Source organism: Homarus americanus, unplaced genomic scaffold, assembly GCF_018991925.1.
Source record: "Homarus americanus isolate GMGI-L3 unplaced genomic scaffold, GMGI_Hamer_2.0 scaffold40856, whole genome shotgun sequence".
Taxonomy (NCBI): domain Eukaryota; kingdom Metazoa; phylum Arthropoda; class Malacostraca; order Decapoda; family Nephropidae; genus Homarus; species Homarus americanus.
Genome location: NW_024734615.1, coordinates 782,886 through 799,360, shown reverse-complemented (window position 1 = coordinate 799,360; position 16,475 = coordinate 782,886). Strand labels below are relative to the sequence as shown.

The 16,475-nt window shown below is 39.0% G+C and overlaps 1 protein-coding gene across 1 annotated transcript; it reads right to left on the bottom strand.

The window, feature by feature from the left end:
* Window positions 1-822: 822 nt before the first annotated feature.
* LOC121870348 (sucrase-isomaltase, intestinal-like) lies at window positions 823-15,226 on the bottom strand. Its single transcript, XM_042372140.1, has 19 exons — window positions 15,112-15,226; window positions 12,901-13,043; window positions 12,420-12,524; window positions 11,445-11,596; window positions 10,330-10,501; window positions 10,013-10,109; window positions 9,444-9,568; window positions 9,005-9,130; window positions 8,230-8,361; window positions 7,772-8,002; window positions 7,440-7,600; window positions 6,749-6,856; window positions 6,148-6,284; window positions 5,576-5,699; window positions 4,848-4,977; window positions 3,224-3,385; window positions 2,919-3,061; window positions 1,783-1,906; window positions 823-1,608 (listed from the first exon to the last, which is right to left on the bottom strand). The coding sequence occupies exons 1-19, from the start codon at window positions 15,209-15,211 to the stop codon at window positions 1,384-1,386; spliced, it is 2,697 nt and encodes an 898-aa protein (XP_042228074.1). The 5' UTR covers window positions 15,212-15,226; the 3' UTR covers window positions 823-1,383.
* Window positions 15,227-16,475: the final 1,249 nt, after the last annotated feature.

Sequence of the window (16,475 nt, the reverse complement as noted above, 5' to 3'; positions counted from 1 at the left end):
TCTCCGGTTATTTCACCTCTCATCAGTTATTTAGTGTTTAGAGTTTTATCGTATTTACATTCTTTTAAACCTGATTTATTGAAACTTGTTAAAGGTGGTATACGGCTCATGCTCGGGGAAAGGTTATCATAACAGAATCTCTCTCTCTCTCTCTCTCAGTTCTATGATCGTATCCATATTACTCCATTTATAAAACAATCATTAAAATCATAGAGTGTGACGTTAGAATCTATTTATAATTTACCGTGTAGGTTTGCTGCCAGTAGCTTACCTGTATAATGTACTCTAATGATTTCACTATGTTTTACATTAAGTTTAAATATCAGTTGCTATTCACAGTCAAACTTTTTGCTGGTGGTGGAATCTGCAACCAGGGAAATTAATTCAACTCTTTCATCTTCCATACCAGTGTAGCGGATCTCTGACTGGCAAATGGCTATTAGTTGAAGCCTTTGTAATGGGAATGATTATTTCAGCTGGAGAGAAATAAGAGTGAAAATATATATATATTGATAACTAAATATACATATGTGTGTACGTGCACTTGCTGAACAATGTTGGAGAAGGTACACAGTACCGTCAACACAGTGTTCTCTCTAGGGTAGAACACTAAAAATTGCATGTATTTTCTTGCTGACAAGATGCATTTTTCCTCACTGGAACAATAAAATCAACTTTTTGCTGTTACTGACCAGAACAATAGTTTTATGGTGTGTAGAAAATAAACCTTTTTATATCGTACCAAAAACAACGAATCTTTCTTTATTGAAACTCTACAGTAATCCTGTATTTTTTCTTGAAGGTTTTGAAAACATCGTTGTATCAGGTTTAACGGCAAACTTTATCGTTCTCTTTTCAACTGTGACTTAATGGTAAAAACTGTCATATACACTACGTTGGTTTTGTTCACACTAGAGTTACCAAAGAAATTACTCTTAATACAGGTAATAGTAATAGAATCATTATTAATATTATTATTATTGTTGTTGTTGTTGTTGTATAAATGGCAAAAGTGAACAATTTAACAGAACATAACTTCTACGATTCCAAATCCATTATCGATGATTATTGAATATAATAAAAGAATGTTGCATAAATTTTTGATGAAAACTGGAGACAAATTGTGGAGCTCTTCTTTTGGTTTATATCACAGAAGTACTGTTTCATCGTCCCTGTTGCTATAATATGGTCGAATAATTATAATACAGAAGAGAAAGGAAATGTTTCTTATTACTATTGATGAAGTTTGTGAGTCTTTAATCAAATTTATTGTAACCTGGATGAGTGATGATAGCTAGACTAACTTAAGGTTGCTACAGGCACACCCAGAGAGCCACCATGGTACTACAGTCACCTCTAGGGAGTCACGGAGGCTATAATGATTCAGTGGAACTTAAGTGTAACCTGTGACTCCTCCTTGAGAGTGAGGTTAAAATTGACTGAAAGGACGTGTTGGTTAAGATCGTACGACCAATCATCGTCTGGGATGAGGGCGCCGTTGGCAAGGATGGACGCTGGCTTCTGGTTGATGCCAAAGATCACAGCGAAGCTCAGGACGCCATCGTACCTCTCGATCTGCTGCTCCATCTTTTTCATCGATAGCGTGTTCTTGTGGGGGGAGGAAATATGGTTGAGTTTGATAGAGGGGGGACATAAGTGTGTGTGTGTTTGACTGTGGTAAAATGTCATAATTCCACCATTAACTGTGTATGTAACAAAAAGTAACGAACATATAACAGTAAATTATTCACTAATTAACAGATAATCGAGGTTAAAACTGACCTTGTAGAAATTGAAGTACTTCATGGCTCCGTCGTCAGGGCCGTCTCCTTCGTCGATGTAAAGGCTGCCTGCGGCTCTCCCGTTTTGATCAGGACACACCAACACGCCGTAATCGTTCTTGAGGCTGAAGAGTGAGAGATGATATGGAGCGAGGTGAATTTTTACGTGTGCTCACAGACAAATACAAATTATGCAAAACTCTGTACAAACTCACACAGACGCACACAAAAACACACACACACTAACACAAACCCATCCTCACACATCCCCACACATCCTCACACACTAAAAACATACACACATAACCTAGAGGGGAGATGTAGTGCTTAGATGAAAAGCAGAGGTTCAAAGGGCGCCGGGGTCCTCAGACCAAAGACAAGGGTCTTAAAGGGAGGTGGAATCTTTTAGACCAAACACACGTGTTCAGAGGATGGCCGAATCCTTTGACCCAAGACACAGGGTCAAGGGAGAGGATGGATAATCACACTATTCGTTCACATTCACTGATATATACAAATATTTTATTGAAGATGGGAAATATCCGCTTTATCAGCCTCCTTCACTCACACACACACACACACACACACACACACACACACACACACACACACACACACAAACTATTATACTAAATCCATTTGTGTCCTCAGTTCAACAAGAGAAGATTCCATTATCATAAGTCAATGTTTGTTTACCTTTTCATAAATCTTAAGACGACAGCAAGGCTCTTACTACAGTTGTATTTTCTAGACACATCAGCTCTTCCTGTCTGTGATTGAATATACTTATATGACCCTGTATCTCACTTCTCTCCCCACACCACCCTACACTCTCCCCACACCACCCTACGCTCTCCCCACACCACCCTGCTCTCCCCACACCACCCTGCACTCTCCCCACACCACCCTGCTCTCCCCACACCACCCTGCACTCCCCACACCACCCCTGCACCTCCCCACACCACCCCTGCACCCTCCCCACACCACCCTGCACTCCCCACACCACCCTGCACTCTCTCCCCACACCACCCTCCCCACACCACCCTGCACTTCTCCCCACACCACCCTCCCCACACCACCTTGGATCTCCTCTCATATACCAGCCTCTCCACTCACCTCCCTCAAGTATACACCCACCTGCTCACGGTGTTCTCTGCAGGCAGTTGAAGAGGAATGATCCGATTGGCGCGGAAGAATAAGGGAATATCTTGGTAGGGCGCCATCACCCTCTGGTCTCCCGGGCCATTATACACGGTGCCATTGAAGCTGTACCACATTCCCTGAACCATTAATAATGCCATGATATATTAGTCGTGTTAGAAGCTTTAGCCGTGCATGCCATTACCATCAGCATCATCACCATCCGTCAAGGCACTACTGGAGCATTGGTATATAAAGAGAGAGAGTATAACCAATACAATATTCAAAATAGCTTCACTTACCTTAGTAAAGTAAACGTTTCTCTCCTGGGTTCTGGGCCGCAGGATGGGGGCGACCATGAGTGAGGGACCTAACATGAACTGGTCGTCCACGTCGCGGGCCCGTAAGTCAGAGCTGTTGGTGAAGAAGAGCGGCTGGACCACCGGGCTGCCCATCATATGTGCCTGTGGAGGGCGGTGGTAACGTGAATATACCATCTTGGTTTTCATTAATGTTTTTAGTATATGGGAATGAACACCCTACGTATTGTTATTTTGAAAACATGATATATTTGACGTTTGGTAAATACAGTACTTTTAATACAAGGGCTGGTCAAAGAGTTTTACAATTCTGTGGTATATATGAAGGCAGGTTAATAATTTTCAGGGTATTCTGATGATAAATTTGTTTCCATAAGGATACTGACATGCTATAAGCTGGTCAACTTATAACACTACATGTGGATAAGAAAGTAAAAAGTCTGGATAGATTTACGAAGGCAATTATTTGAAACATCCGAGTCGGTAAGAAACAATGCTCTTGGTCATGTACAAGATATAACAGAAAATAAATACGGAAGTTGTCCACAAATAGATATAAAATTATGTCATCCTTACTTGGCTATGTTTTCCCTAACACATAAAAATCACTAGAAATAGGACAATGTATCAGGACAAAAATCAACTCTACAAATTTCAATAAGTAAAAGTAAAAAAAAGAAAAATAATAATCTAAATTAAACAAGAAATAGTCATCGTAAACACCCAGCTCAGCATGGACCAGTATACTTGATGCAATGACTGTACAGGAAGGTAGACAAAAAAATATATACCCTCATCAATAACCCTAATGAAATAAAATCGGCTCAAATTAGTCTCTGACCCTTGTTCCACTGGTTAAAATTAAGTACCAATTCTTACAGCCAAATTCGAATAGCCTTTTATTAATCAGCAGTGATGTAGCGTGACACAGGCCGGCCAGACTAACAGACACTGAATAATTCCGTCCCCTTGTATGAACCAATCAAGATGATTAAATATCTGCTCGTTTTGTTAAGGCGCTCGCTGTGAATAGACCATTAATCACGGCAGCTGTAGGGTGTGTGCACTGAAAAAAAAAACTAACAGAAAACTGACGCAAGTGTTGGGGGCCGCAGGGGAGTGATGCCACTTTCATCATGTGAGCGGCTGCAAGAGTACTGTAGATTATTGAAAGTGTACAAGGAGGAAAGCAGAGCCCCCACTCACAGAGCTCATAACGGAATCGAGGGGAGAAAACAGTACCCGGACCGACAAGCGAGTCATTTAATATCTCTCCTCTCTCATTTCTATTACCTCACCCCATGTGGTCCTATTACTAGTGTTTCTTTCCCTTTCTCTAACCTTTACGTTAAAAACACCCATTATGATCAGATTTTCGTTAAACTTCAGTGTCTTTTGTTTTCTTTAAATCTTCATAATTTTCTTTCTAAAAAAAAACTCTATCTAACACTGCCCAATATCCCTTTACATAACATAACAATAAGCACTAACTAAAACACCACATAGAAACGAAAACTGTCATTCAAACGAGAGATGAGGAAGGGGTCAGTGATAACGTGGAGTAGTGCAGGAAGCAGGTAGAGGTGCGGCAGGTAGAGACACTCACCTCCCGGAAGAGAGAGTAAATGTAGGGCAGGATCAGCATACGGAAGTTGAGCCACTTGTGTGCGACCTCTGCCACCTCAGGCCATGCCGTTGGGTCCTGATCGGGAGAGTTGATGTTGTTGTGGCTCCGACTGTGGACACGATAAGTTGTTAACCCCCAAAAATTTATATTCACAGAGGAAACACCAGAAAGCATAATGTTTAAAATATACCATTAAACTTAGCTAGACATGTATAAAACAGGAACATCATGTATAGAGACCTGCATATTCGGATACATATGTATAAAAGCATATGATATTATTCTTTCCCATATTAATATATTATCCCCGACAGATAGATGCTTGAACGTACACGGTATCGTAAACTTGCAGAAATAAATACCACGACTCATTGGACTGTTCTTTACCACATTCGGTATGCACCAATACAGCGCAAGACCCCGAGACCTTCCTGAATGCTCACGAACCTCATGTAGAAATATTATCCTAGATTCAAAGGAGAGCGATGAAGTACCCCTATATAGGCAAGGTACCTGGAGATTCAACAGATATGACAACTTGCAGTACCTGTTAAAATAAAATATATTTTCTGCATGGTGTGTCCGAACATATATAATCCTAGACTTACCTTGGATTTAATTAATGGTCTGGTGAGGTGTATTAAAATATAGAGTCACTTAATGGGATACGTAATAGTTTTTTCAAATGAATAAAGTTGAAGATTCACCTGAGAGGGTAGAAGGCCCCGAGCTGCATCCAGCGGGAGCAGAGGTCGACGTTGGCTGTCCCGTAAAACCCACAGATATCTGCCCCGACCAACGGGATCCCGAACATGTTAAACTCCAGGATGCCTGCAGGCGAGGAATACAGTACACTATATTCGGGTCGGCCCCTCAAATTGTCTGTCTACCTATATACCAATATACAAATAAATTTACATATTTGTTACTTCAACTTTGAAAATATTAGTTTGTATAGTGATTCACACACTGTTGGTCCCAGAGTATCGCTAATATTATCCATTATTTATAATATATTACTGTCTAGTGAATTTTCAGCAAAGTTTTTGGCGTTACTTTTTCAAGTGTTTTTCTCTCTCTCCCTCAACTCCCCTTCTCTCTCTCTTTTCTTCTTGTTTATTATCTCATAAATAACGGTTACATTAGCGAAACTCCAGGGCCACCAGCGAGTTACTCACCCTGTAAGTCACATTACCCGTCAGAGGGCCTATTGCCATGTGTACCTCATATAACATTACAGAGTTAAAAATAATTCACACACACACACACACACACACACCTATGATGGAGCGCTTCATGTGCCACCAGTCTGCTGAGTTATCACCGAGCCAGTGGGCAGCCTGCTTGCCCGCCCCAGGGAAGGTGGAGCGAGTCAACACGAACGGTCGCTTTAACAGCCTCAGCACACTCACCGCCCTGGCCACCCGTAGGTGAGGGTAAATTGACTCAGATTAGTTATAACATTGATGAAGTCAGAAAATATAATAAAACTATTACTTATTTGAAGAAACAAACGTAAAAAAGCTCATTATCTCATCTGAAATATGAAAGCGAAATAATTGTTCCAAGTGAGATGTCAACTGCACCAGGATTGTGGCCTTTCTGACCCTGTGAGCTAAACCCTTCATCTTTTAATCCTCAGAACACGGCAGCACTTAAGGGCCTCACACAGGACAAGCACGAACCTTGTAACTTATTCTCTTTTTCAAGTTACAAGACTATCAAAACTTTGACCTTGACCTTTGACCTGTTAATATGTAAACAATAATTCACAAGCATTACTGAGTTGCAAGAGTCATGTCACAGATAATAATCAATCAATCTGGAGCACCCGATGTGACACAAATATGAGGTTAATGAGACGATTGATCATCACTTACCGGTGGGTGGCGGAGGTCTCGGCGTTGGCGTAGAGAGAGTGAACATCGTAGTGGGTGAAGTTTTTCTTGCCGTCTGTCTGGTTGGTTGACATGCAGATACTTCCTGTGCTGTAAAGACCCTGAGTCGTGGTCATCTTTCGTAATAAACTAGTCAAAGTTCTTTAGGTTAGGTTATGAGGTGTGAGACGTGGCGAAATATTAGAGTATTGTTTTGTTATTATTGCCATGTTTATGAACAATAGGTGAACAGTATGCTTAGAATATTGTCCTTATTTTATAGAGGATCTTGAGTAGTGAACCCGAGTGATTTAGACAATTCCTTAAAAATAAAGACAGTTAGGGAAGTGAAGAAGAGAGAGAAAGGAAAAACCAATATTAATTCAGTATAATTCACGTTTATGGGCAACTGTGACGTGCATCCAGCACCAACACCATCATCTTATCCAATAGATCATGTGGTACTCAGACTAATGGTCCTTGACTGTCCTCGATACGAAATATATGCTAATGACGGTGTTGGCTGGAAGGGGCGGCGACGGTGTGTAAGGTTGCATCATTCGGTTAACCCTTTACATAAACCCATTAGGTGTTCATTAAGAATATCTGTTAGTAGTAGATAATTTGTATAAGATTCGATTTTTTACCCACCTTAAATTATATAGTGACATGACAAAAATGTACTTGTATTAACCTGATAGATTTACTGGTGCTGTTGCCTACTCGGGTACTTAAGGTGGGGTAGGGAGGGTAGTCGAGGCTACTGCTGGTTGGGCACTTAAGGCTCCGTTGGGTAGACACATTGTAGTTGGTCGGTTCATTCATGTCTAACCACACAGCGTCGAAGGGAACAGACTGAAAGAAATGGTACAATAAACAGTAGCTCATGATACATTTGTCTCCTTCTTTGTTTGAATTTTATTTGTTTGTAGTCGTATTGTTTTATTTACATACCTTAATTAAGTTCAGTAGTCATAAATTATTTATTATAATTAATTATTACTAATAATCAGTTAATTTTCTTACTTGATGGAAAGTCTTGAATTCGTTGACCCACCAACTTTGTGTGGCTGGCCTCAGGAAGTCTGGGTAGAGGGCTGGCTGGTTGCCCCACATCGACCCTACAAGATACTCCCCGGCGTCCCGAGGCTGGTCTTTGGGGACGTACTCAGGTCTCTGCCACTTAATGAACGCGTCAGCCTCCTTGCCACGACTCGCCGGACCATAGTTTTCCATGTCGACCGCGATTTGTGGATCCTAGAAAATAAACATTTCCTTTGACGATGTTGAAACGTAAAGCCGGAAGAGGAAGCAGACGAGAACGGTTTACCTCTGACTGAAAAGTAATTATCTTAAAAGTTGGGTACAGTATCTATTACAGCTGAAAAGACAGGAGTACACGGGATCGAACCAGTAAACCCTTAGGGCAGAAGGCGAGCCCTGTATGCACTCGACCACATACCCCTAAATACAGTATAACCAACCACAATGATGGTGGCCTTGATGTTGTCCTGATGCAGTTCATCTATCAGCTCCGGCAGGTCCTTCCACTTCTTCTTATCGTACGTAAAGCTCCGAAAGTTGTCCATGTAATCGATGTCAAAGTACTGGACATCCTGGAGGGAGAAGAGAGAGGAACGGTAGATATAGGAGGAGAGATAGAGTAAGAGAAAGGGAAAAGAGACAAAGGGATGAAATGGTGTACATAAAAAATAGAGACAGGTTAGGAGACAGAATGACAGAATAATTGGAAGAACTATGAGAGAATAACGCATAGAAATACGAAGATGAATCGATAGGGAGAAAGAGAGCGGGGGAGAGACAGAAAAACTATCGTCTATCTTCCAGAAGAACGTGACTTATTTTCCCTTTAGTGTGAAAACCGTAATTTTTATGTCCTACTTGAATGCCTCACACACATGCCAGGTACGACTTACATACCTGGCTTTCAAAAGTGTCAAATACTGCAGCGACTCCACTTAATGAAATTGTTTTAACATGAATTCCTACGTAGTATTAGAAAAACTGTCCTTTTTTGTTTTATATTAATTGAACATACAATTAATAGTAGCTCTACGTATATTATTCATTCCCTATAAAGTGTGGCATTTCACAAGTGACGTAGAGTATATTCTGGATAAAGGGCAATTAAAATAATTAGAAATATGTTTAATAACGTAAAAGTCTAATTACATTTGAGGTGTCCAAGGGCTGTGCTCAATCTCATGGTGTGACTAAAAAAAAAACTCACACTCGTACCTGTGGAATCTTCTTGTCCTTCATCCGTTTACGTAAGTCTCTGATGTCCTGGGTAGAGTTGTATCCATAACGGGATAGTTGGAAGCCCAGACTCCAGTAGGCAGGCATGTGAGGGTAGCCAACAGTCTGTCAACACCAAATTATTTAGTTAATTGTTTAAGAAAAAAACCCATTTAATACTAGAGGAATCAATGTCCCCTTCTATTATGGAATTAATTTATTTGGCAATGTATTTTGTTTTGAATTCGATACAGCGAAAAATATCTAACTTGTGTGGTAATAAAACACTATGAAGTCCAACGAAAGAATGATATAACACAGAAAAAACAGTGACTCAATCCAATTAGGTGAGAGTACTTGGCCACCCTTCAAGATGTCTGAGTTCTCTCTTAATTTAGTTGACTGTTGTACAACCCTAGACCTTATGGACCGTGCTTACATGAACGTAATTCTGGTAGACTTTGAGCGGGGAGTCACCCAGGAAGAAGTGCAAGTCGATGATTCCTCCTGTAGTGCGCAGTGTGAGGGCCGGTGTGCCATCGTCAAGCAGGAAGGTCGAGTACTCTGAAGAAAGTTAACTTAATGAGAGTCGAGTATTGTTGGGTGAAGATGGCCAACATACTGTGTGTCGAGTATTGTTGGGTGAAGATGGCCAACATACTGTGTGTCGAGTACTGTAGGGTGAAGATGGCCAACATACTGTGTGTCGAGTACTGTAGGGTGAAGATGGCCAACATACTGTGTGTCGAGTACTGTAGGGTGAAGATGGCCAACATACTGTGTGTCGAGTACTGTAGGGTGAAGATGCCCAACATACTGTGTGTCGAGTATTGTTGGGTGAAGATGGCCAACATACTATGTGTCGAGTATTATGGACGTCAGGAGATACCAGATATTAATGCTGTTATGGTATTAAAGTTGTCGTTGTCTATACAAATATTTTGTTAACCTTGAGTATCGGAAGCTTAATTTAAGTGAGTAACGCTAGTGGGAGGACGACACACTCACCCATGGCGTTCGAGTTATAGAGAAGGACAGAGTGTGCGTGGCCGTGGTCCTCCAGCACCATGTAGTAAGGGTGATGGCCATACAGGTTACTGTACCCCTGAAAGGTTTTGTAATGTATATAGACTGAATAGTTAGTTTTCATCATAAATTTATCGCGATAATTAGCTTTACTTTCGTGAATTTCAAATACTATTTTTTGCTTTTAAACTGTAAAACTGCATTATTCTTTTTAATCGACATGTAATAGATATTAACACACACACACACACACACACACACACACACACACACACACACACACACACACACACACACACCTGCACGACTGGGAGGCCTCTGGAGAAGATGGGGAAGGTCTGCCGTGGACGGAAAATGTGTCTGAAGGATTGGTGTACATTCTCTCCCATCCCGTACATGTAGGGGGAGGCCAATGCTGTAGTGATCTGCAGGAACTGATCCTCGTATATTAACGGCCCTATAGACCGGAAGCTGCAGAGGGGAAATATAATTAATCTCACATAGTCAAAAGTATACAAAAACAATTCATAGAAAATAGTGTAATTTACATCTACTTAATGTTGAACGAACTTTATAGTGTCTTCGCCTTTAAAAATAAGTTATCTTGTTTTGAAAAATATTTACAATACCGGACAACACCCTGACATACCACGGTGAATAACATGATACCCTGTCATAGTATTTATTCCACACATCTTATTCCTTATGTTCGAAGTTTCATTCAACTCATATTTAACGATGAAGCTGAAATTTTCCTTTTTTTTCATATGAGTAAATTTGCGACTGATGGACACAATTGAAATTATTATAAACTTTTGGACTTTGAGGTATATTGGTGAACACTAGAGTTTTCTGGAATATGTTTTGATTTTGTTTTACTTAATTATATATATACATATCAATAATGTATGTTGTGGATACTATACAGTTAATACGAAATCATATTGAGTCGCCCGTCGTTCGTCGTCGGTAACCTTATTAATAGATAGTTAACCACATTCTGTAGGGGAAAATAGAAGTGATTTCCTATTACAGGGTATTCATAGTCCAGTGCTTAAACAAATCCCAATTTCATGCCGGAATCGAGTCAGATTTTTCAGATTAATTTCTACATTGGAATACCATGGGAAATTATCGTTATGTAATAGGATTTTTGTAGTCGTGTTCCTTTTATCCAGAAAATCACCTTTTACGGCCTTTAGTTACCATATTTCATTGTTCTTTATAATGATTTAGACCTGTGATCTAAGTGTATAGCTAATAACAAATAATTAACATCTTCAATTAAAAATCTTAATGAACTCGAAAAATTATCATGTCTTAACAGTTTCACAAAGAAATGTATTCCCGAACTAAGAGTAAAGGAAAATAATTATTATAGTGATATTCATATAATTTAGAAATGTCTGCATACATGTTAGTTGTCGTCTTTTTCCTCGACACGTTGAAGTGGAAAGGTGTGTTGACATCGCTAACATTGACCTGGTAGGTTTGGTAAGGGCCAGTTTGACTCGGTAGGTATAGAGGTAGAGGCACCTGGTAGCGTTTCTCATATTTGTTGTAGATCTGTGTGGAGTAGAAAACAATATTGTGCATTATCTTATACTCAGTCCACTCAGCCTTAAGTCAATGAAAACAATATTTTCTAAATCCCTGATAAGAGCCCCGTAAGACGAGTGGATGAACGACATAAACACCCTGACCTAACCTAATCTAACCTAACCTAAATCATAAAGATGCAAGATTCGTAAATTTATATCTGTTATAAAACTCGAGTATCTACACACACACACACACACACACACACTTACAGATAGCTTCATAAAATATAAAATCAATAAATTAAAACCTTTATATTTGACTTTTCATCACTTGGAAAACCCGTCATCTCTTAAAAAAAAAAATATTTAGAAATTTTTTTAATCTATTTCCATTAAGGTCATCCAGTTTATCCCTGACAATAACACCACAGTGGAAGGATTGTCTTATACACTTCCAGCAGCGATTCATCAGGGATTATTCAAATAAACAACCTCACCTTATCCAGTCTAATCCAGACATATCATCTAATATACCTCGTGTTTAAATCATTCCAGAGCTCATAGTCTACTGGTTGAGATAAGAACACCTAAATTTAACTTCAGATTAACATTAACGTGAAAACATTTATCAGAAAACCTATTTAATCTTATTCTTGTGATAGAGAATAATTAGCGAGGTGTTATATTGATTAATTGTTGTTATGGGTTCGTTAATTTGTTCATCATATCCTGGAACTATTTTAGAGGTCTGCGTTACAATCTTTAATATGTGTGTGTGTGTGTGTGTGTGTGTGTGTGTGTGTGTGTGTGTGTGTGTGTGTGTGTGTGTTCCTCTCGCCGTCTCTGACCTTGACTTGGACATGAGAGGTCTCGTGATATATGACGTCAAACACCAGGTACTCGGCGTCACTCTCGAACATTGTTACATTGGCGTTGATCTTCTCAATCTCCACCTGTTGAATATAAGTAAAAAATCAATCATGTCACGCGTTTAAGGTCTTTTTTTTTTTACTACGAATTGATACAGTACTAGGTAGAATTACTACAATCTCATATGTATATCAGAAGTTACACCCAAGACATATATCTAAGTTATGTATATACGCGAGGAAAATTAAATAGCCAGGTAGGCATTCAAATTAAGTGGGGGTCTGATATTAATTGGTGGATCGCTAACTAGGTCTAATACCGTAGAGCATCCTGAGAAATCCTAAGGAACTTGTAGATATATCATGTCATGTATGGATAGCTTCTTACAACTGAAACGCATTGTATATAACTCAGCCTGCTTGAAATATTATTGGGTTATATATTCTCAATAACTCGCACCTTGAAGCCCCTCTCGGTTTGTTGTGGTGGGGTGCTGACACGATAACCCGCCTCCAGGTTGTCCCTCATGTGACACACGCCCTCTGTCCACTGGCACGCTGTGTACTTGGCACACTCAGCCTGGGACGACTCCTTCTGACCTCCTATGGGCCAAAGTAACGCATAGAATAACAGGATGAAACTCTGAAGCAAAGTAACTTGAATAGTGTAGTTGCTGTAGTACAGATAATGTAGAGGATGTAGTGTAATCAATGTAGTGTAGATGATAGTGTAGGCATGGACATAGTTACTACCACTCAAAAACAATTAAGCAACTTTTATAAGACATTAGATATCTATGAAAACAAATATTATCATCATGTAGAGTACCATGTGTCACCATGTCGGGAAATAAACAGAATTAATATAATCATTATGTGATTTCTTCTGAGCTGCCGGGAAAAATCCAACTTGGTTTCAAGAACTTTAGGAGAGAATTTCACATCATCGAGAGAAAAAAGTTCAGAACACGCACACATTACCAGTTTTTCAGAGCAAAATTATTCCATTAAAACGACTAGTCACATTCTTTGCGTTCTCACATTGTGTAATGGACTAGTATCATGGGTGATGAAGCATTTAATGAGTTAAATTTCAACGCAATGAATATTCACTAATGTCAGCAATTAACCTTTAATCCTATCACAGTTTTAACAATTATTTAATAATAACTGGAGTGACAATAATTATAGAGGAATACAAAACAAAATATATATAATCGCTTCCTCTCCAACCGCCCACACACTGTACCAAAGGTGTCCATCATGTACAGTATGTATTGTGGAGTTTAGTTCATGTTTGGTAGAATATATACTGTACCCTTTCACTTTAGATGTAGTGTATCTTTACAAAGGTGTGTCTGTGTAAAATTAAGTATTGTTAGGTAGGGTTAGATTAGGTAGATTACAAATAGCTTTATATATTTATAGTGTGTCAAATTGCTATCAACATGGTCGGAATTATATACAATCCGGCTTTGTGCTAAAAAAAAATAGAAGTTATTGCTATTTAGAAATTATTCCTTTATAGCGTGATGTATACATTCTTGGACCAGCATAAAACATTCAGTGCCAATAAGAAAGAGTGAACTTATAATACTGGAATATATTGGACTCGAGAGGAAGTTGGAGAGACTTAAAGGATGAGAGAAGAAAGAAATGTATAATATTCATAAAATGTCTCCAGCATCAGAAGACAAAACCTCAAAGGAAATGAGTGGGAGAAGAGACGAGGTGACAATATGAACACCTAGATGAGTTGTTTTAGCGATGGGGAATAACAGTGCCCAGGGAAGTAAAAATTAGATTATACCTGAGAAATACACAGGTGTGGTGGTTCATTTTTGCATGTTGTTTACCCACTGATAACTAGATTATACCAGGCAATAACTGTACGTAGGAAGCTAAGAATGTAAAGGTTTATTAGACGAAGAGGAACTATATATTTCAGTGTAGAATAAAATGTTTCCTGTATTGACTGGAAAACTCCATATCTAAGGAATTCATTTCAGTAAAAAAATACAGTAAGTGTGATGCCAGAACCTACTGAGGGTATTACTGAGTCAGATAATTATTGATGTAGATTCGTGAATTAATTTTAGATTAATTTTCTAATTTAAGGTTTTTATTCTATCCTCATCAGTACGACACTTTGCTTGATAGAGGCAAGTGTACCACAAAGTGACCCCATCCTCTTCCTCACTCTTCTCTTCTTTCCTCATCTCTCCTCTTCTTGATTTGTCTTTACTTCACCCAACATAATCCACACTGTGATGACTTCAGCTGATCACAGTTGGTTTAATTTAATGACTGCAGCATTTTGTTTCCGTGAGTTATATAATTATTTTATTTTACCGTATGTATATTATTAAATTTGTAAGCATTATAGGGTGGGCAGTAAATAAAATGTAAGTGAAACAATGTTAGTGATCAGATCTTGATTAATTGTCTTTTTATAAACAAAATTATTCTGTTGGTAAGAAATATACCACAATTTAACTGATAAAATATTGCAATAAAAAGGTAATCTTATCAGCGTGGATGAAAAAATACATGATGAACACTGAGCGATGATTACAGTTCACACATCAACGTCATACAGAACTCTGATATAAGGAAAAGGTTTGAGAAAATACCCCAAACTTGACCCACTGCCTTTAGGACAAACAAATACCTGGAAAGGGACATTCCAGAGACTTGAGCCTCCTTCCTGCGGCTGACATTGACGACACCGCCAGCAGCAGCAACACAAGTGGCAGCGACGGAGGCCTCATCGTGAACGTTGCGATGCAATACTACCTAAGTCGGCCACTACCACCCCACTTTTATATCATTCCCACAGTGGACTCGGATACGTGAAACTGACGACGACTTTCCGTAACACACTAATAAATACATTACATTTGTATTAGTTTCCGTGGTTATAATGGGACCTTAAACTTAACACAAAAGTTAAACTAGTTGAAGTGCCTTATGTAAAATACAATAAATTATGGGAGTGAGGATAATGTACGAAAGACGACTTAGTAATCAGAAGTCTAATTTGTAACAGATGTTTGTGTCTTACTGAATGGATCTCTGCTTAATTCTACAGCCTCGTTCACTTTAGATGAGAAAAAGAGTAAATATTTCAGCTTACACAATGTAGACACAATATTTTAAAGATAATATCGCTAAAATTTGTCGCCAGTGCCATTGACTAGAGTAGAGGTTCTTAACCTTTTTTGAGTCACAGACCCCTTTGAGAGTTTGGTGAAAGCTATGGACCCCCTCCCTAGAAAAATGCACATAAGCACTTAAACACAACTTTGCATGCAATAATTATACTTTATTTTATTGAAAATTCATTGTCTCATACAGTGTATGATATACACAAAGTATAGTGACTATAAATGTTAAATTTTTATCTGACCTTCACGGACCCCCTGAAGCCCATCCATGGACCCCAGGTTAAGAACCCCTGTACTAGACTATTATTTTTGATCAATAAGAAGGTAAACATTGGCTGGTACACAGCGTAGACGAACCTGCTTTGGGTGTCTGACTATTTTGTCTCATCGATTAAGTAATAAACCTTTCCTATACTGATAATGTCTCCAAGAGTCATAGGTGGTATGTACTTTCGAGGGTACGAAAACTGTCAATAATCTTCACCAGTACATTAGACACATCCAAATGTAAGATAATGACAGCTGTAGTAGGAGATATTATGAACTGTTTATTACCTAACAAAGAAACGGACACAGTATGATACCTACATTTAGATACTAATCACGGTGGGAGGAGTACAGGTGGAGGCCAGACAGATAGTTCCTCCCCATAGTACTGAAAAATCGAATACGTGGGTAAAACAGCTTCAGTTATTTATACAGAAGCAAACTTTCCTTGTTATCTAATGTGGTGACCTCGTTGTGACCTTCAAGGGGCTGGTGCATCCTTAAAACCGTATTATGATCAGGTCACTGTAGAAAACCCAGAGCTATTCTGTCTGGCAACATTCCGCCATGATTTACAGCATTAAACCTGATTGTATGAACT